This window comes from Lissotriton helveticus, chromosome 9 (genome assembly GCF_964261635.1).
Source record: "Lissotriton helveticus chromosome 9, aLisHel1.1, whole genome shotgun sequence".
Lineage (NCBI taxonomy): Eukaryota > Metazoa > Chordata > Amphibia > Caudata > Salamandridae > Lissotriton > Lissotriton helveticus.
The window spans coordinates 1,265,582,052-1,265,604,583 of NC_136070.1; the positions used below are offsets into that span (position 1 = coordinate 1,265,582,052).

General features: G+C 46.3%; 1 protein-coding gene across 11 annotated transcripts in view; it reads right to left on the reverse strand.

Moving 5' to 3' along the window:
• The window catches only part of USP19 (ubiquitin specific peptidase 19), a 377,062-nt gene that overhangs the window by 240,924 nt on the left and 113,606 nt on the right, over nucleotides 1-22,532 (reverse strand). For 7 of the 11 annotated variants that reach the window (XM_078661824.1, XM_078661823.1, XM_078661822.1 and 4 more), the window contains exons 8-10: nucleotides 14,251-14,322; nucleotides 2,471-2,586; nucleotides 1,467-1,681 (exon numbers count right to left, since the gene is read on the reverse strand). In XM_078661824.1, coding sequence (XP_078517950.1) covers nucleotides 1,467-1,681; nucleotides 2,471-2,586; nucleotides 14,251-14,322 — 403 coding nt within the window. The remainder of the gene's footprint in view (nucleotides 1-1,466; nucleotides 1,682-2,470; nucleotides 2,587-14,250; nucleotides 14,323-22,532) is intronic. The other 4 variants (XM_078661825.1, XM_078661821.1, XM_078661817.1 and 1 more) reach the window with 1 other exon arrangement.

Sequence of the window (22,532 nt, forward strand, 5' to 3'; positions counted from 1 at the left end):
GTAGAAACAGTGGGTTATGTGTAAAGGAAAAAGACATGTTTACACAAAAAAATAAATGTGTCTTTATTGTCAGGAAAGTAGCACAAGGCTGCTTTTATTTCAGAAGAATAAACGGCTCAGGCAAAGTAATGGGGTTGGCCTTTCTTTATAGAGACATAAACAAGCAGGCAATAGAAAGCTACTAAGGCATAGGCAGCCTTGTTTCACAAGAGTAAATAACGCTACTCTTGCTACCGCTTGGAATGAGTTAAGTTAATTGAAACGGTTGGAAGCAGTACTATACAGAGGTAGCTAACTCATCATTGTCCAGCAAAGAATCCACACCCCAGATATTCACTCACGTACAAGGCTTCATTTACCTTGTGCCAGTATGCTTAAAATGGCAAGAAAATACTTAATAAGAGCCATCAGTATTATCTATACTATCAGGAACGACTACATGTTTCAATCTGCTTTTTTCTATTTTGTTTTGAGTTGAGTTGAGTTACTAAAGTCTTAGATCTTGGTGTAAAAGAAGACTGTCAGTTTTGATGTCCACACCGATCAGCGAGTGCATTGCAGTTCCATTAAGAAGGAGTTCTTGAATCACATCTTTAATTTGTGTACACCAACTTATAGTGCTAGGTTCGTTTTTTGCTACTACGTTAACAGGCTATTACTATACGATCTCAATGCATAAGTTCTTTACCTTGCATGTTACCGGCCCAAGGTTTGATATAAAAGATGCACTATCACGAAAGCCTGCTTGTGGTGGAAGATGTACTAATAACTTTTTAACTTCGGACAGTGCAAGACGCGCAACGTTTACCTTGCACACATGCACGTTTGGAGTTTCCCTTGCGGGAGCGAGCAGCTGCACAATCTGTTTTGAAAGTGCGATCAAGATAATTAATAACAGATGGCGCCGCTGCTCGCTCCCGCAAGGGAAACGCCAAACGTGCACGAGTGGCAATACAAACCAATGCAAAACATGCAAACGTTTAAGCAAAAGTCCTGAGTGATGGCAAAAGGTCCCCTCCTAAGCAGCGCTTGCGCGCTGCGTAGGCGAGACCTAAAAATACTTAAATGAAAGAAACTGAATACTCACGACAAAAACATGTTTTGGGAGCTCAGTGGAAGCCTCCCACATCGGAATGGCAGACAAATTCTAGCACAGAGCCTCTGCTTTTGTGCAGAAAAAGACTGTTTAAATTTTTCTGTAAATATTTCTTATGTGGTGCGTCTGAGTATGCTCAACCTGCTGGGATTTTTCTACTTTTCTAAATTGGAGACAATAATGGAGAACCAATGCATTCAGTGTTCAGCGCCTGGAATACTTTCACATACCATCGGCCTCAGCTGGTTAAAAAAAAAAAGAGAACTAACACTATTGGCAATTTCAATAGATCACAATCAAAAGCCTCATACATCTGCCTAGGAGTGTACCTAAAGAGACATACAATTGGTCAAAAGGTCCAAACACTTACCGAAGTTACGTGGGGTTCCTGCTTAACTAAAACAGGTTCTGGTGTTGTCCTGGCAGTCACATTATCTAGCCCGCCATCTTGTAGGTTAGCTTTTTCTATTTCTCCTTTTCGGACCTCATCCTTGCTAGAAAGAGAATGCTGGTTACTTCCGGGTTGGGTCTTATCATGTGGTGTAGGACCGGCGGGCATGGCAACCTTTGCACCACCCACTGCACCTTAAAAAGGGGGACGGATGAGCTTGTGTTTAGCAGCATATCACATGGACCATGGTGGATGATGCTCGTGTGATCAAAACTAATTTTTTGCAACACACTTACCAAAAGCAAAATGCTAACTCATGGAACAACGTGGAAAACTGCAGCAAGCAAGAACTACTTGCATATTATATGTTGCAAAAATAAATATTTCAATTTTAATAAACTTTAGAAAAATTAGGGGGTTGGAATCAAGCAGCCCGTTAGACTGCAGGGCTATAAGGTAGTGGACCACAACACGTCAAACAAAGGGCTAATACGGGTGAAATACCTTCTGAAACATTCTGTTAAAACATTTTCCCATAAATAATTTCATAACAGTTCCTCCTATATATTGGAAAAATCAATTGCTCTTAACTCAAAAATATTTAGTGATTTAACAGTCATAAAAACAACCATACAACAAGCCAGAAAATGTGCTGAATAAAATTAAGCAAAGGTTTTCATACCTTTTAGTACTGGAAAAATCTAATCATTGAGTTACAAAATAAAAAAGTAACTATCGCATCAAGGTAATGGCAGAGTAACATCAGGGAGAACCCTGGAGATCCACTGAAGGTATTTGCCTATGTACTGCTTTATTTTCTTTGCACTGTACAGGCCAAGATTACATGTTCATTTGCTACAATCCAGCATGCTGATTCACATAAAGCAAAAGCGATCCGCTTAACACTAGATGACCTGCTGTTGTATTTTCTTAGACGATGCTCACAAGAAAAATATGGAGCAATGAGAAATCAGGGTTCAGACCTTGTGGTGAAGTCGCTTCTAAACCACCCCACCGTAGACTCTGGCGTTTCTTCAAGGAGATGACTATTAGAGATCCAGTGAAGCGGTAGGTACAGCGGTCTGGTTCGATAAGATTCCTGAAATCATAAGAAACAAGACAATAACTAAACCAGGAAAACAACTGCAATTTCAAAAAAGGTGAAAAACCGATTCTACATATCTTATCAAAGGACAATCTCATGTAAACATACTATATGCCAGTAGAGAGGACCCTCGCAAAATAAGTTATTACTGCATGCTGTCACAACACACACTGCATGGCTAGGTTTAAATCGGTTCTAATCACGAGAGGGAAAGCTGTCCCCGTGCAGCTGAAACCAGAAGCTGCATCACTTCTAAAGCGAGGTGAACGATGGCATTATGTACTCTACACCTGCCCCACATAGTGGGTGCCTTCCCGTGGAGTTACTTGACTTTTCACCATCAAGTCAGATCATGTTGTGTGGGATGAAAGAATATATCAATTTGCATGAGGGGCAGAAGGTATTGCATTAGTGAACATGGTTTTGAAGATCATCTGTCCAAACTCTGTATCTGAAGAATTGTACAAAAAATGCAAGAAGTGGGGTGGCTGTTTTACAGGTTTACTGATTATTACATTAGATAAAAACAACACAACAAGCATGGGTTGAGTGGAGTTACCAGGTGCAACATTCAGATGGGAAGTCTGCTTGGTGTTGCATTATCCTGTTATGAAGTATTATAATGAATATCAGACACCTTGGAAGCCTGAACGCCAGAGGCACTGCCAACAGATTAAAAATCAGGGCAATTGCTGGTGTCTTTTCCTTATGCAGAGAAAAGTTCAAACTCTATATGGCATCCAAGAAGTACACCGTTTTTGGACTTTGCATCTGATGCCATGACACATATACACCCTTCTGACTTAATTTAACATCTCCATATACTCTGGGAAATTGAACTAGGTGGACTCTGGGTCCTACCTAGAGCTATTAACAATTAATATTCACTTTCTCTTTTGAGAAATTAAAGCTAAAAATTGATCTTCCATCTAGCATGTTTCCTGTAACTAAGCACCATATTCAAAGAGCCCTGAGAAGCAAGTTGCATCACTAGAGTTAACAACTGAATCAGAAGGTTGACAACTGAATAGCTTTTTGTGTGACCGAAGAAGATCCTGCCTTTATAGAATTTTTATAGACCCTAAACATAAATGCCCGACGGCCCGCTTGCCACTTGCACTTTGAGCCCAGACATTTTTACGCCAAGGCAAAAGGTTAGTCAACACAAGACGTTAATAGATCAGATCGGACCACTGACGTGATTAAGGAGTCAAACTAAATATTGAGGTAATCCTATTAACACATAATGACAGAACAGAGACACCAGTGCCTTCTTTTATAACTGCCCTTCTTATTCACTATTTTCTCATTCGCCAGCTCTCTCGACACTATAATAGATTAGGACGTGCTAAGAATATACTGATGCTAAATGCTGTGACATGACAAAGTAAAGTACTAACTTTAGCATTATCTAAAATAGATGCACTTAAAAATTAAACACAATAAACACAAAGAACACTTTAACAATAGGAACATGCTACAAATACAGCTTCACCAGTTTAAACACACATACAACACGCAAATAGTTGTAAAGGTAGAATTGACTTTTGCTGTGAATCCACCAGTTGGGCTTCAACACGTCAGATAAAATATGAATAGATGTTTTCGTTATCTTACATTTTTTCACATTTGCATGCTTGAGATAGCACACAGTCCAATTTGCTAAAGCATGAAATATGTTGGCAACATAAATGCTAATTAAATCGAATTCTTACTGGATTGAAAATATAGAGCATTACAAAAGAAAGGACCAACTGAAGAGCAAAGGATATGTTTCTCTCTTTTGTAATATCTGGCTTGATGTAAAAAGAGAAATAATCTTTAAGTAATGAAGGTGTCTTCCCCCAATCAAACTCATAGGATATGCAGATTAAAACCAATACTACCAAAGCAAGCACACAACCACTTCTACAATCTGAATGCACTTACCATGTGATACAAATATGAAAAGCATTCATGTACTAACTTGAATGCCTTCACATCCTGGGTAATGCATAAAAGAGGGACCTTATCAACGCAGAAGGGAAACAGGGTACCCTGCTTTCAAATGGTTGAATTTCCAAACACAGATTTGCTAGCCAGGGATCAAACTCTGTAATTCTTTGATGTGAGTGGACCTTGAAAGCTGGTACTGGACATGCTTAAGTCTCAGAACCAGTTTCACAAATCACTTTGGCATGGTCAGTAACTGAGTGAAGAAGGAGGAAGTAGAGCAAAATTCCATTTCACTTAGGAAAAGAGGTCTTTTTGAGAATTTGTTCAATCCTTCTCCTGAATTCGGAGGAAGCCCGACCCTTCACACATTCACAGTTCGTACTTTGAGCATCTCTAATTGCGTGGGACCATCCGTAACACATCCAATTAAGCCAAACTAAGATAAAAGCCACATCAATTAGTGGCGAAATGGAATCTGTCTAGCTGTCTGCTTTCATGTTTGAGACTTTGGGTACATGGACAACAACCAGTCAGATACACAGGATCACCATCTTGACTTTGAAGTAGACTGCAAGCTAGAACCAGTGGATGGAAACATCACAGTGGCAATGTCAGAATAAACCAACACTATGCTACCAGGCTCTCAGGTTGATTATATTACTCTTCATAGTCAGGCATGTTCGGGCTAGACTGTTCATACAAGGACACGAGCCAAGGCTTATTTGTATATTGTTGCTCCATGTCTACAGAGGCACAGTGAGCAGAAAAATTATGGACTGGAATAAGATACACAGTAATTACCCGTGGCTGTGTTCAATGCAAGCATTCCACCTACTGTTTTGCTTTTCTCAGTAGGACACCCTCAGTGTGATGGCTGTCCCAGACATGGATTGTCTATTTGCTGGGCCACAGGACTCAATCAATCAATCAATCAATCAATCACGGCATTTTTAGAGCGCACTACTCACCCGTAGGGTCTCAAGGCGCTGGGGGCGGGGGGGGCCGTTACTGCTCGAACAGCCAGGTTTTGAGCTTCTTCCTGAAGGCGAGGTGGTCTTGGGTCAGGCGCAGGTCAGTCGGGAGGGAGTTCCAGGTCTTGGCGGCCAGGTGGGAGAAGGACCTTCCTCCTGTTGTCGCTCTTCGAATGCGGGGGACGGCGGCGAGGGCGAGGCTGGTTGATCTGAGGTGGCGCTTGGGAACGTAGAAGTTGATTCGGTTGTTGAGGTAGCTCGGGCCTTGGTCGTGAAGGGCTTTGTGTGCGTGGGTGAGGAGACGGAATGTGATTCTTTTCTTGACGGGGAGCCAGTGCAGGTCTCTCAGATGTCCGGAGATGTGGCTGTTTCGTGGGAGGTCGAGGATGAGTCTGGCTGAGGCGTTCTGGACCCGCTGGAGTCTCTTCTGGAGCTTGGCGGTGGTTCCGGCGTAGAGAGCGTTGCCGTAGTCCAGTCGGCTGGTGACGAGGGCCTGGGTGACGGTCTTCCTGGTCTCGGTGGGGATCCACCAGAAGATCTTCCGTAGCATGCGTAGGATGTCGAAGCATGATGAGGAGACGGCGTTGACTTGTCTGGTCATGGAGAGGGAGGAGTCCAGGATGAAGCCCAGGTTGCGTGCGTGGTCAGTCGGTTTGGGTGCGGTGCCCAGGGCGGGGGGCCACCAGGAGTCGTCCCAGGCGGAGGGCGAGGAGCCCAGGATGAGGACCTCCGTCTTGTCCGAGTTCAGTTTCAGGCGGCTGGTCGTCATCCACTCGGCTACGTCTCTCATCCCTTCGTGCAGGTTGGTTCTGGCGGCGGCGGGGTTGTTGGTCAGGGAGAGGATCAGCTGGGTGTCGTCGGCGTAGGAGATTATGCTGAGGTTGTGTTTGCGTGCGATGGCCGCGAGGGGGCTCATGTAGACGTTGAAGAGGGTGGGACTCAGCGAGGATCCTTGGGGGACGCCGCAGATGACTTCGGTGGCCTCTGACTTGTACGGTGGTAGGCGGACTCTCTGTGTTCTTCCGTCGAGGAAGGAGGTGATCCATTCCAGTGCCTTCTCCTGGATTCCGATGTTGCCGAGGCGCTGTATTAGGGTGCGGTGGCAGACAGTGTCGAACGCCGCGGAGAGGTCAAGGAGGATGAGGGCCGCTGTTTCTCCGTTGTCCATCAGGGTTCGGATGTCGTCGGTGGCAGCGATGAGGGCGGTCTCGGTGCTGTGGTTGGCTCGGAAGCCAGACTGTGAGGGGTCGAGGGATCCATTCGTCTCGAGGAAGGCGGCCAGCTGTTTGTTGACGGTCTTTTCGATGACTTTGGCCGGGAACGGGAGGAGCGAGATGGGACGGTAATTCTTGAGTTCGGTGGGGTCCGCTGTGGGTTTCTTGAGTAGAGCGCTGAGTTCTGCGTGCTTCCAGCTCTCCGGGAAGGTGGCGGTGTCGAAGGAGGTGTTGATAATGTCCCGCAGGTGGGATGCGATGACCGCGTCGGCCTTGTTGAAGACGTGGTGAGGGACTCAAATGCACTACACTTATGAAGCCCGATTCCGCTGAAACTGGTCTGGGGCTTCTACTGTCCTCATTCAAAGGAGAGACGTGCATGGTAGTTTGGACATAAATGTTCCTTTTTGAGCAAAAGCAAGAAAGCATACGTGGTCTGGAGCAGCGTAGGTAGTTATAAAAGAAATATTTAAAAAAGACAATGGACTGGAATGTGGCCCACAGAAATTGCTGGACTAATTTCACCACTGCATCAAACACATTTATTTATCTTGTTATATATAGGTTTGAATTTAGTCACTAATAACCACAACTTATACTATCAGTCCTTGCTACATTCGGTCATGACTAGAAGCAACAAAGCTCAGTCAGTAATATGGCTCAACAATGACTTTTAGGCAATGTAGGTTGGCCATATGGTTGCGGCAAGGGTGGGGGAGATATAGTCTGGTCACTAGTTTATGAACTGTGGATGCATGGAATAGAAGCACTAATCAATGCACAACACGGCATTTGCATCCCCTGGGGCGCTCTGTTCAACTCAATGCCATTTAGGCTGTATTTCTGTAAGATTAGGAATACTCAGAAAAAGGTCCAAACAAGGAAAGTAAGAATATACAAATAAATACACATTTACCCCCCCTTGTCTGAGGCATCAAAACTCAGCCAGCCTCTTACCAAGGATCAGCCCCATCATACCATGCATTCATGGAGCCATGGTAATATTCATGCCATGCCTCTGAGGCATCCCACAGAATACTGGATTGCTTGGCCATGCAGATAAATTTATATCAAAAAACTGACCTGGCCACTACCTGGCTGCTACTTTTCACTAGAAGCTTTGATCGTTTTAGCCATGCGCAGCCCAAATATTTTGCTACACCACAGACCAAGGTGAGGGAGTCGGTATCAGTTTTTAAAAAACGTAGTGCCACCCGGTAATTCTTAGAACCAAGCTTTTTGCAAACAGGTTTAAGCCATTTGGTTCTAGCAGCCCTGTAAGCTGGACACGCGAAGAGGAAGTGGGCGGTAGACTCATTGGGAGCTGCGCAGCCAGGACAAGAAGCAGATGATGGATTGCGCCGCTTCCAGGCTGCTGTCGTTTCATTTAACGTAAGGGTCCCAAATTTCAACTTCATATAGAGCCCCTTGGAATTTGGATAAAATCAAGAAAAGGTTCCAGTTTCCGGACAGGTTTGTGTTCCAAGAACCTCTCGGTGAGATTCCCCAATTTGGGATTACGCATCTCTTCTACCTGTACCCATTTCCAGTATGCACTTTTTAAATCTTGTTTTGATGGCGGAATCGGATTTGCCCAAGCCTCCCCAAACCCTATATCGGATACAAGCTGCCTAAGGTTAAAAATCCATTTGATCTTATTGCCTGTATATGCTGCTATTAGTTCGCTAAAGGCAGCAGCATAATTGGCCAGCTCAGGGGTCCTTCTTATACCGGTCCAGAATAGTAATAGGCGGAGGCGTGCAATATCCTTAGTAGAGCGTCTTCCCATGTCCTGATATAGGGGCTTCAATGGAGTAGAGGTTGGGAGAGAAACCAAACCTCTAAAATACTTGTTTTCAGATCTTGCGAGATCGATGGTATTCTCGAAGCCCCATATTTCAGACCCATAGAGGGCAGAGGGAAGCGCTTTGCCATCATAGACCACAAGGGCTACTTACAGAGAGTTGTTGTTCTCTTAGAATAGCCCCAGACACCCGTTTATGGTTTAGGAGCATCTTGGTCATGTGGGAACTCCACTTCATGGAATTGGTGACCCGGATCCCTAGATAGTCAAAAGACTCTACTGTATCAAGCGTGGTGCCATTAAGCTTGATGCCATTTCTGAAGCGTTTCGATGGGCAAAGTGTCATTAGCTTTGTTTTGCTGGTGTTGATTGACAGCCCCCAAGATACGCAAAACAGGCTAAACCGGTCTAGGAGTTTTTGCAGAGCACCCGGACTTTTGGATATCAGGAGGGTGTCGTCGGCGAAAAGGAGGGTAGGAGTTCTCACCGGCCAAGGTAGGGGCATCGGCTGGATCCTCTCTTAGATGGTCTACCACCCCATTCACAAAGAGAGAAAACCAGGTCGGGGCCAACTCACAACCCTGGTGTACCCCCTATTCACCGCAACCCTCTCCATCAACTGCCTGTGAGCCCCACCTGATTCTGGCATAATTACCCGCGTGGAGGCGTTTAATAAAATCGAGTTGTATTCTCCATTTGCGCTCCCCATCCTGTGAGTGCCAAGTCTGTAGCGATGGTTACCTGCAGCTGAGGGTCCAGAAATGGTCTGCCCAGTGACACATTTTTGTTGTACCACCATGCTCGACAGTACTGAACTCAGGACTTCACTAACACCAGATCTTCCCATTAACGTGCTGCTTCTGATCATTGCCCAGCCACATCCTCTTGTTGGCAGTGCGTCTGCACTCATGCATGTGGTACTGTGGATATGCATAAAGGTATCATCCCCAACAGGTTCATTACTGTTCTCACAGTTAAGGGACGGGTCTGAAAAGAGGAATCAGCCTTTGTCACTACGCTTGGGTAAGCTTTTTTTCTGGAACAGAGTTCAATAATGCTCTTCAGAATGCCTGTACTTGTTGTGGATGCAAATGGGACTTTTTGGCAGTTCCGGTGAAACCTAACCAGAGTAGTAGCAACACTGCTGCTTTGGATGCAGCTTTTTATCACTTAGTTCGATATTTTGTGAATACTTTTGGGGCTGTTGCGATCCAGAATGGCAGCACCTTGAACCGGTATGGTTGTCTACTTACCACAAATGTAGGTAGTAGTGATGTGCCGAATGATTGGGGATGTGGAAGTAGCTGACATGAAGTCAAAAGTCTCCATGTGGTCTCCTTTGCAGAGATGACATCTTCCAGGGTTGTCATTCTGATGTGCTCCAACAAGACGTAGCAATTTGGAGGCTCAAGGTCACGGCTGGAGGCTACCATCCTTTGTGGGAATAAGGAAATGCAGCTGAGTGCACACCCTGTCTGTACAGGCCAGACAGCTTTATTGTTGAGAAGTGCTCCCCATTGAGTGGCTGATGCTCATCCGGCCAGATTGAGCAGTCCTTGCAGTATGTTTGTTGGTGTGGAACTCCAAGCAGTATGATTGTTGTGCTACGGAAAGGACCCACTTGCGTGAAATTATTTCTTCAGATTGTGAAAGGAATAATCCCATCTTTCTCGCGAGACGTTTAATGATGTGGGTGGTAAGGGCTGAAGTCAGTCATGCACTCATTCTCTGAAAGGAATTCCGGCTTTGAGTCTCTTGGTAAGACCGGTGCTGCTGATAGCTTGAGCGCTGCAGTCATGTGGCATATTTGGTGTTCCTTGAGTTTAGTGACATCAAAACCCAGTGTTCACAGGTTGGATCTGGAGTGCTCCCATCGCATTGGCGGAATCCATGTCCTTTTTCATGTTCTACAGTGTGGAGTCACCCTGTGGGTAAAACATTTTTCTCATTCAAATGGGACATTGATTAGTTTTGTTTGCACCCCTGGGCAGGATGCAGATACTTAAAGTCAAGCATACCTGTTGAGGACAGCGGTGGTATTGACCACTTTGGAGGCACAATTGGCGGAGTCTACGGCACACAAGAAGTTTGCATTTAAGGTGTTGGTTCTCCAACTTATCTGTTCTCTTATTTTTTCTTTCTTTTCTTTCGTTTTTTTTATAACGATATGTGCAACTGTACGGGATCCACTTCTGTCATTTGGCTGTTATTTTTGTGCTTCTAGCCGGACTCCCAACCGCCGCAGACCCACTATGAGAGAACAGAAAGACATGTTCTCTCATAGCAGGTCTGCGGCGGTCGGGAGTCCGGCTAGAAGCACAAAAATAACAGCAAAATGACAGACATGGATCCCGTACAGTTGCACATATCATCCATATAATTAATGTGACGTAATAAAAAAATAAGAAAGAAATTAAAGATAAATAAGAGAACAGATACATTGGAGAACCAACAACAAATGGACACCTAATGACCAATAGGACACGTCTGAAGGATATATGGGTTTGCTCTTGAGCTAAGGAAATTACCCAGACATATATCAATTGATTCGCCAATCAACCTCCGCTGCATTAACTAAAAGAAAGCAAGCGGTCCTAAAGAAGGTGGATTGAATGATAGGAATCCACTGAAACGTGCGTTGGCCTGTTTCTTTGCCAGCTGGCGGCATTATCATGGATACTAAAGAAGATTTCTCACCATGAGTTTTTTCTGTTGCAAGCCATTTTTTAAGCCTTTTCTAGTGTTTTTGAACTGATTAAATTGAACTTGGAAGATAGCGGGGTGGGAGAAAAATCTAAGATTGTGGGCAGATGCTAGAGTGCTGGTAAACTGCTGTAAGAATGTTGACTGAATGGGGGTTTTCCAGAAATTAAGGGCTTGTCAGCTCTGCTGACTGCACACATTATTTTGGGGAGCACCCTGATCAATAGGCAACCTAGTGCATGTGGACCATTTCATGCAGTCTCTTGCTTGACCGTTGTTAATGTTACACAGTATTCCAACACCATTGATGTTTGACAGGGAACAGGGGAAATGGGTGGGGGAATAGCTGGAATAAGAAACCTGCATATGCCACCTGCCTGGCACCCCATCTTAAGAACTGTTAAATGTTGCAAGGCTACAATACTCACAAAATGGTACACACTCAGTAGTAGTTACATTAATGAGGTACTTTGCAACCGTCCTCGTACATCACGGAGGATAGAAAAAAATTAAAGGCAAGGGAAAGAGGCTGCACATACTGTATGCGCCGAGACAGAAAGTGTCAGACACTTATTCCTCTATGTCTGAACTCTCTGTAACTTTTCCCTAAGACTAACATCATAATGAAAGAGATGGTTTTCTCATACTTTGTAAGTGCGGGTGCAAATACATAAACACAATCATGGCTGTCCAATTCTCATAGTTTGCAGGAGTAGTACAAGACAAAGGCAAGGGTTACAATTGACAAATGGCTAGGTCTACATTTCTGACCTCCAACAAAGTGATTTCACTGACACAAATATTGCATGCAAATCCTCCTATGGCGGTGTGGTGCAGCGGCCAGGGCAGCTGACCTCGGAGCACAGTGTTCACGGTTCGATCCGCGGTGGCAGCTCAGCATTCATGGAATAAAAAGGATTCGCTACTTCACATGCATTGATGAGGTCAAACGCATTAATTACATTAAAGGGTGCTTAGCTTTATGACCGAAACACTGGGATGTATATCCAGAGCTAACCTTATCAAAGATGGTTGAAACACTGTATCTGCTGCATGGATCCTAGTTGAATACACCACCAACCACAATTTGAAATTCCAGATGCAAATAGGCAAGATCAATCCTTACAATAAAATGTAGCAACCTATTGATACCGAGACTCAAATCAGTTCCAAAATAACCATTATAACAATGAATGAAAACAATGTTCAAACCAGCAGGCCAAGTAGATAAAAAGGATTGAGCTGAGGAACTCCCAGTGCATATCACACTAATTTTGCTCTCCAGGGTTACTCAAAAATATGACAGTAAGCCTCCCCATGCCCTGCCAGAGGGGGAAGGGATCGCCTAAACCATATGGGCAACAAATCCATCAAGGATAACAACTTCCACAGCCCCGGTCTCTTGAAAGAATATAATGTCATAATTCTGAACAAAAGTGACACTTTTCATCATCAACTTTACTGGCTAGCCCAGCAATATTCCAGTAAAGTAATTTCACCTGATGGGTAGTGTCTGTAGTACTGACAGGGCCCCCCCCCTACGATATCTATACCACCATCTTCAAAAGGAGAGGGGGTAGAGGGAATGAAATTTGCAGGATCCACCCTAATATCAGACCCTTTTACATGCTGTCCTGGACACTGACAAGTTTCATGGGAACACCAAAATGCTTTGTCTGACCAGCACTTAGTCAATTAATATCAGCCAGATTCCGCAGGGGCACAAAGAGATTCTGCATGTGGATTTTGTTAAATTGTGACAGAGCAAAATTAGCATCACGGGGGCCTTTCCACTTTAATGAATTAATTTAATTAGTAGCCAGTGGTCTATAAAAATAGATAAGAGAAGAGGCTGTGACTTGACATTGCCAGGCTTATGCTGGCCTTGAAAAAAGGCCCTAATCACGTTCTCTGCTATTCTCAGGTTTCTAAAAGTAAAGATGACACTATCAACCAAACATTTGTTACATGTCTTCCCCATTCAGCCCACCCTTCTTGCCATGAACACTTCATTGAATAACATTTCCGGACACTAAACATTTCCATAGATCTCAGGGATCGATTTGTGGATTAGATCCTCCCTAGTTTCAACTGACTCTGGTTGTAGGGTTGGCATATTGGCAAGCACAATAACAAAAGGGCAAGCCGCTGGTGGAAGGTCACACCTGCAGGGGGTGCAGGATGTCCAGCCCAAGTCACTGCTGGGTATGACAGGATGGCCTCGTGAACTAGATGCCCCACACAGTGCCCTTGCAGATCATGAGATGGCCATAGACGTGTTGCAACGGAGTCAATATCACTAACACCTGTTGCTTCGTCAATCAGGCAGTCGCCCCATGCCATTTTCATCCTAAAATCTGCTTTCACATTCTGGGTGCAGATTTTTTTTATCTAGTTGAATCTTTGGTGAAAACATGAGGCACAACAAAATGTGATGCAGTGAGCTGAAGTATATATGCAGCGTGGCAGTCTGTTACCAAGATCTCTCAGAATATTTCGTTTAATACTTTCAAATGAAAGGTGCACATAATTTGGAGGCATGCCAGCAATGGTATTAAGAAAGGAGACTGAAGGGTTTGAAAAGAGGTGAGGCGCATTTGTACTAGACCATGTGAGCTAACACTACAACTACATAAGAGCCACACTATGATAGTTTTAGACTAATAACCACAGAAAACAAAGATACACGTACAGATGTCTCTCTCCGGGGGTCATAAGACAGTGCCTCTTTATCCCTTCTAGACCCACTTCCTATTTTTATCTAGTCTCCCCTTACCAAGTCGTGTCACTATCTGTCCTCTACAACATACTTTGTAACAGTTCTCTTTACAATAAGCTTTCTCCACCAATCCGCCTCCCAAATAACACATGTTCCTACATAAATACAAAACACACTCCATTAAACAAAAGTCAAAACTTTGTCAACATGCAACTACTTTAGTAGCGCTTTTAAAAATGCTCTGGAATGGGTTGAATTAAGCAAGGTTAACCTTTAATCACAGTTATTTAGCAATTCAACTAAAATTTCTACCTGAGCTTGATCTGCCACCTGAAAACGGTGTGCGGTCCACATTCTGGGTGAAGCCTCAAGAAATTGGAGTCACTAAAAAATAAAAACCTTGTATTAGAAACACAAACATAGATACACGTATTGAATCTATAACAGTTGTTTTGCATTTTTACCTTGTACAGATTCATTTTCACCAGTGAAGTGAATGCAAATCTAATAGGAGTGGGTGTGGACCACCCCGACATGGGGCCTCGCCCCAAACCCCAAAAGAAGGAAAGAATCCACTGCACAACAAAAGAGAAGGACTGCCCCAGCTGGGCATAGGGTCACACCCCACACCCAAACAAGGGAGAGAAAAGCCCACTAGACACCAGGGAATTAAAATGAAAACAAAAAAAGGAATACGAGCAGCTCGCCCTACATTAGGTGCATGACCCCATTCCAAAGGGTACAGAACTCTTTCTGACTCACCTGCAAAAGAGATTGCAGGGATGCTCACTGCCATCCTTCCAAAACAAAAGATGGTGGAGGCCCACCCAGGCACACAGTCTTGCTCTTACTCCGAAAGGCGGCAATACAGTATTTCTAGCCCCCTGGGTGGTAGATAGGTGGTTTGCCTCGGTTGGGGGTGGGGTGCACCAGACAGAAGGGATTTCAAAACGATGCATGAACAAACTTACCCTGGCATCGTGACACAGCCCTCGGAGGGACAGAATGCTCACGTGGTAAAAAAGCCTACGCCCCTTACAAAACATGAAGCAGAAGCGGTGGGGGCTGCCCTGCCCCCTAAAACAAACACAACTGTCTTTCTGATATAGCCCCATCCACCCAAACACGAAACAAAGGCATCCCAGTGGCAAGTGAGGACATTTTGACTCTTTTCACATGTGAGCCAGCAGAGTGGATATAAATCTTAATGTCCTCTCAAATGCCATACTCAACAGCTTCAATATTCGGGCACAGACTCAGCTGGCAACCAGAAAAAACAACAAATCCAGAAAGTTTTAAAAGCTAGACACCAAAGGGAGTTCTGGGAGCTATGCCTTGTGTGAATCCCACTGTTTTCTTATCCACAATGTCCTGCAAAATTCTAATTTTGCCAAACTCACATTTCCATGAGGGAAAGTTCCAGAATTTGTGTAGATCCACGAAATGCTTACGACTAGCGTTTCCCTATAAAATTATTTCTTAATTTGTGAGGCTGGTCCTAGAGCCCCTGACCTGAATGGATCAAATCAGGGACCATGCTAAGTCAGTATGGTCTTTGCTTTGACCTGTTCAAGGCCCTAGGCCTAGCTACACAAGAGAGATACTGTTTTTATTAGGAGACGCAAGGGATCACTGGGTGGTAGCAAATCTGTGAATCCCTGCAGATTCTGGGATATTGTCTCGCAGATTCCGGGATATTGTCTCTCAGAAATAAGAGGGAAGAACAAGTTACTTACCTTCGGTAACGCTTTTTCTGGTAGATACTATATCTGCCTGTGGATTCCTCACCTTGTGAATACCCCCTTGCGTCAGCAACATTCGGAAATTCTTTTTTCGTAGCCTCGCGCCGACGTGGACTCCTGACGTCATAGAGACACGACCTCGCTCGCGACTCCGCTGACGTCACCGACGCCTATAATAGGCCCACGCCGGCGTGATGACATCAGTTCCGCCCTTTTTTCCGTGCCATCGAGGCACACGGACGGACCAATGACAGTAGAAATATACAAGTATACACAGTACACAGTACTCAAGGCAAAACACACAGTGTTAAGCAAAAGCAGGAAAGCAACTGAAACATTTCCTTGACAATAAAATATATATATATATTACACTACAGTAACTCTGGCATAGAAGAGTGGACAACGGGGAGGCGGGTGGGTCGGTGAGGAATCCACAGGCAGATATAGTATCTACCAGAAAAAGCGTTACCGAAGGTAAGTAACTTGTTCTTCTGATAGATACATCTGCCGTGTGGATTCCTCACCTTGTGAATAGAGTCCCACAGCAGTCCCCACTCCCGGAGGAGGGTGTCCACTCTTCTAAACCAGGAAATCCTGAAGGACAGAGCGCGCAAAATGGCCGTCCCTCCTCACTTCGGAATCCAAGCAGTAATGCTTCGCGAAAGTGTGGAGGGAAGACCAAGTCGCCGCCCTACAAATATCCTCCACAGGCACACCTCTAGCCAATGCTGAGGTTGAAGACTTAGCTCTAGTTGAATGAGCCCTTATACCCTCTGGTGGTTCCTTACCGGCCAAAGAGTAGCAGATCTTTATGCAGAGGACGATCCATCTCGATAAAGTCCTTTTATGGACCGCCCTTCCTTTCTTGCAGCCAGCAAATCCAACGAAGAGCTGGTCTTCCAAGCGAAAGTCCTTGGATCTGTCCAAGTAAAAGGACACCGCCCTCTTAGGGTCCAGACGGTGCAGTCTCTCCTCCTCCTTGGAAGGGTGAGGGGGAGGATAGAAGGTAGGTAGGGTAATGGACTGTCCTAGATGGAAGGGAGTTACCACCTTAGGCAGAAAAGCAGCCCTGGTCCTAAGAACCATTCTATCAACATGAATGGTCAGGAATGGGGGCTTGGAGCTAAGAGCTTGAAGCTCACTAACCCTCCTTGCCGAGGTTATTGCCACCAAGAAGACTGTCTTAAGGGTAAGAAGCCTCATGGGACATTTGTGGAGAGGCTCAAAGGGAGCCCCCATCAAAAAGGTCAATACAAGATTTAAATCCCACTGAGGCACAATGAAAGGTGAAGGAGGGAACATATTAGTAAGACCCTTCAAAAACCTTAAGACCACAGGAGACTTAAAAAGAGAGGGCTGGTCAGGCAAGCAGAGAAAAGCCGACAGCGCCGACAGGTAACCCTTTACCGTGGCAACCGCCAGACCCTGCCGCGCCAAAGAAAGAGCAAATTGTAGAACATTAGACAAATGGGCCCTCAAAGGATCAACAGACCTTTCCCCACACCACGTGACAAATTTCGCCCATCTATAAGAATAGATGGACTTAGTGGAGTCACGCCTGGCTGACAAGATGACATCCACAACGTCAGGCGGGAGGGAAAAGGAATTCAGGTTGCCCCGCTCAATCTCCAGGCATGAAGGTGCAATGTCTGGAGGTGGGGGTGTAAAACCTGCCCCTCCATCAGAGAGAGGAGGTCTGCCCTGAGAGGGAGACGGAGCGGCGGGTGAGAGGAGAGGTGGAGTAGATCTGTATACCACACCCTTCTTGGCCAATCCGGAGCGACCAATATGACTTGGGCCCGGTCTTGGCGAATCTTCCTCAGAACCCGAGGAATCAAGGGTATGGGGGGAAACGCGTAAAGGAGTTGATCTTTCCAACTCAACTGAAACGCGTCCCCCAAGGCTCCTTGCATCGGATACTGGAGACTGCAGAACGACAGGCAGTGCGCATTCTCGCGAGTGGCAAACAGGTCCACCCGAGGAGTCCCCCACATCTGAAAGATGTCGTGAACCACCTCCGGGTGCAGCCTCCACTCGTGGTCGGCAGAGAACTGCCGACTGAGACTGTCTGCACGAACGTTCAGAACACCGGCCAGATGATTTGCCATCAGACAAATCTGATGGTCCTGAACCCAGGACCAGAGACGCAGAGCCTCTCTGCAGAGACACTGCGACCCTACTCCTCCCTGCTTGTTGATGTACCACATCGCAGTCGTGTTGTCCGTCAGGACTTGAACAGACTGACTGCGAAGGGAAGGGAGGAAGGCCTTGAGCGCCAAACGTATCGCCCGCAATTCTAGAAGGTTGATGTGAAGCAACCTTTCCTCTGGAGACCAAAGGCCTTTGACCTCCAGATGAGCACCCCACCCGAGAGTGGATGCATCCGTTATCACCGTGGCCACCGATGGGGGAAGTTGAAAAGGCTTTCCTTGGGACAGATTGCCTTCCACGCCCCACCAAGACAGATCCGCTGCAGCTTCTCTGGAGATCCTCACTGACTCCCTGAGGTCTCCGCTGTGCTGATACCACTGCCTGCGGAGACACCACTGGAGCGCCCTCATGTGCCAGCGTGCATGGTTGACCAACAGAATGCATGAAGCCATCAGACCGAGCAGGCGAAGGACCTTCAGGACTGGAACGACCGCTCCATTGTAAAACAAAGGAATCATCTCCCGTATGTCGCGAATCCTTTGAGGGGGAGGGAATGCACGACATACGGTTGTGTCCAGTACCGCACCTATGAACAGGTTGCGCTGGGAGGGCACCAGGTGAGACTTGGGTACATTTATTGAAAAACCCAACCTGTACAACAACTGGGTTGTCTCCCGCAAATGATGGAGCACTCTCTCTGACGACTCCGCTTTGATCAGCCAGTCGTCTAAATAAGGGAATACCGGAATCCCTGACCTTCTGAGATGTGCCGCCACCACTGCCATCACCTTGGTGAAGACTCGAGGCGCAGTAGTAAGTCCAAACGGAAGGACCGCAAACTGGTAGTGCTGCGATCCCACCGTAAAACGGAGATACCTCCTGTGCGACTTCAGGATTGGGATGTGAAAGTAAGCATCCTGCAAGTCGAGTGACACCATCCAGTCTTCTTCTTGCAGCGCTTGAAGAACCTGAGCAAGGGTGAGCATCTTGAATTTCTCCTGTTTCAGATAGAGATTCAAGATCCTGAGATCCAGGATTGGACGAAGCCTGCCATCCTTCTTCGGAATCAGGAAATACCGGGAGTAGCATCCCTGACCCCTTTCCTGCTCTGGGACCACCTCTATCGCACCCTTTCTTATCAGAGTTAAAACTTCCTCTTGCAGAAGAGACAGATGCTCCTCGGAGCAATACCCTTGGCAAGGAGGGAAATTGGGAGGGAATTCCCGAAAGGGAAGGGCATACCCATTTTCTACAAGATTGAGAACCCAAAGATCTGACGTAACCGATTCCCAATCCTGTAGAAAATGGGTAAGCCGGCCCCCAACCGGACCCACATGATCCTGAATGTCGGATCTAGGGCTGCTTCTCAGGGGCAGGAGGGTTGGAGGAAGTGGAGGAGGAAGAGACCTGACGTCCACGAGGACGCACTCTTTGCTTTCCCCTGTAGGACCTGTATAAGGAGTTTTGCTGCTGCTGTTGTTGCTGCTGCTGCTGCTGGCCTTGCCGGAAATTCCGAAAGGCAGGACGGCCAAAACCTCTGAGTCTTCTGCCAGTTGAAGAACCTCTCATTTGTAGACCCAGGGATTTAGCAGTCGCCTTGCAATCTTTAAACCTCTCAAGGGCCGCATCAGCCTTCTTCCCAAAAAGGCCTGAACCATCGAAAGGAAGATCTAATAATGTCGCCTGAACATCAGCCGAAAAGTCAGAAGATTTCAACCAGGCAGACCTCCTAGTAGCGACAGCAGTGCCCATAATGCGCGCCACAGAGTCTACAGTATCCAAACCGCTCTGAATGACCTGGCGAGCCGCTGCCTGAGCGTCAGAGATGACTTCCTCAAAATCCTTCCTGCTGTCATCAGGAACTTTTGGAACCAGAACATGTAAAGAGTCCATCAGAGCGTGTAAATATCTCCCCATCAAGCAAGTGGCATTTGATGACTTCAATGCCATACTGGCAGAGGAGAAGGACTTCTTTGCCACCTGATCCTGCTTCTTTGCTTCCTTCTCAAAAGGAACCTGAGGGAAAGCACTAATGTTCTTTTTGGAGCATGCAGCCTGAATGATCAAACTCTCCGGTGAAGGGTGAGAGGTTAAAAAGGCAGGATCATCAGGGGCAACCCTGTATCTTCTGGCTACACTTTTAGAGACAGCTGGAGCAGACAAAGGTTTTTTCCACACCTCCAGAATGGGCTCTGTTAGAGCTTCATTGAAAGGAAGAAGAGGTTCCACCACTGAACTCGGAGAATGGAGTACTTCAGTCAGAATATTAGATTTGAATTCTGCTGTAGGCAAAGTCAACTTAAGCAGACTGGCAGCCTTTCTCATAATCAAATGATAGGGTTGAATGTCCTTAGAAGGAGTACTAGAACCTGATGGTAACTCCCACTCTGGAGAGAAATCCAGGCTTCCTGCTTCTGCCAAATCTTCAAAAGTATCTTCATCCAACTCACCCTCCTCGAGATCAGATTGTGAGTCCAAAAACCTCCTTTCCTCCAGAAGGAACTGAGCCTCTCTTCTGGATCTCATCTTGACCCGTTTTGCCCTCGGATCCACCATCGGCTCCGACGGATTCGGAATCGACGTCGGGATCGAATCCGCAGGTTCAGAGGAATGTGTTCTAAGTCGACCCGGAGCTGGCGAAGCCGGAACCGGCGTCGACGGCTTCGGTGGAGCCGGAAAATGCCACGGCGGCGTCGGAGCCGGCATGTAAGGCATAAACGGAGCCGGAGGGTAGGAGTGAGGGACTCCTAAGTTAAACGCCAAAGGACCCATGGGACCCGAAGGTGCACCAGAGGGGTACCACGACCTCGAAAAGACTCCATACATCGCGTTGAGAAACGCAGAAGGGTCCTGGCCTGGGGCAGGAAATGGTGGATGAAAACCTTCAGGCCTGTCCCGAGGAGCATTCGGATTCGGCTCACCTAAGGGCTCGGAATCCTCATCCTCACGAGGCTCCTCCTCATCTCGGACCGGGGACGGCGCCGGAGATGGATTCGGAGCCGGATTCGGAGTCGGAGACGGAGCCGGAGACGGCGCCCGTGACTCAGAAGGGGAAGCCTCACCTTCAGGTTCTGGATCCGAAACTTCAATGGTCACCACCTTCGAACGAACCTTCGGTGACCTCGACCCCGACTCCTTACCAGAACGACGTCGGGACTCATGTCTCCTCTTCTTATGTTTCCTCTTCTTCGAAACATGGTCCGAAGCCGACTTCGAAGACGACCTTCCTCTAGATCTAGACCTGGACCTCGATCTCGACTTCGACCTCGCCCTTCGAGAACGAGACTTCGACGATTTTCCTTTTCCAGCTTTCATTTTAGCCACCAGGAGCTTCGCCTCTCTCTCTCTCAGGGCCTTCGGGTTCATTTTCTTACACGAAGAGCAGTCCTCCACATCATGGTCCGAGCTCAAGCACCAGATGCAGTCGCTGTGTGGGTCGGTAATGGACATCATTTTGCCGCATTCTCTGCAGGGCTTGAAGCCGGTCTTTTTTGAAGACATTGTCGAAGAGACAGGATACAGAGACGCAGAAAATGTTAATAATAAAGACAATAAAGTATCCGTTGGCTACAGAGATTCCCGATAACCGTTAGCGTCGACGGCGCGGAAAAAAGGGAACTGATGTCATCACGCCGGCGTGGGCCTATTATAGGCGTCGGTGACGTCAGCGGAGTCGCGAGCGAGGTCGTGTCTCTATGACGTCAGGAGTCCACGTCGGCGCGAGGCTACGAAAAAAGAATTTCCGAATGTTGCTGACGCAAGGGGGTATTCACAAGGTGAGGAATCCACACGGCAGATGTATCTATCAGAAAATACATGTTTTTAGCCAAAGTTTGAGCTTTGCCAGGCTTTCTGGACAACAAAAACAACTTATGGGAACCACGCAAAGCAAACTACCAGCTTGTTTTCAGAAATGTCAGAGTTTGAGGGGCTTTCCTGAATAGCGGTCAAGCCTAGGTCTAGAATCCACAGCTACCCGGAAGGAAAAAAATGGTACACTTAGAGCGGAAAATTTTGATCTGTCCATGCTGTGTTTTGAGGCTGTTTGTCTATCGGTGCTAAGCTCACCCACACAAGTGGAGTACCGTTTTTATCGGGAAAAGTGTGGGAATGATGTGTGGTAGGAATTGTGTGCATCTCCATAACTTCCATAACTGTGACAGAAATGGGAATTTTTAGCCCAAATTTGTGTTTCGCAAGGCCTTCTAGATAAAAAAAAAAAAAACTAAAACAAAAAAGGTTGTGGGATCAACACAAGTCACACCACCATGAACTCCTTTGGGTGTCTAGTTTTTAGTGATGTCAGAGTTTGGTATGTTTCCGAGGGAGGCAGCAAAGCTGGGGTTGAAACTCTGCAGCTGCCGACATTGTACACAAATAATAATAATAAAAGCATTGATTTTTCATTTTTGGGTACTTGGTGTCGCAGGCGCTAGGCCCAGCCACAGACGCGGGGTACCGTTAGTATCAGGAGACGCGCGGAAACACAGAATAGTGGAACATTTGTCAACTGGATTTTTTTTGCATTGTTGGCTTCCTAATGTAAGCCAGCATGCATGAAGAACAAGTTACTTACCTTCGGTAACACTGTTTCTGTTAGAGACTCCTTCCGGCTGCAGATTCCTGATCTTTTGAATATTTCCCAGACGTCAGTATGGATCCAGAAATATTTCAGCATTGCCTCTGCCTATTGGTAGGTGG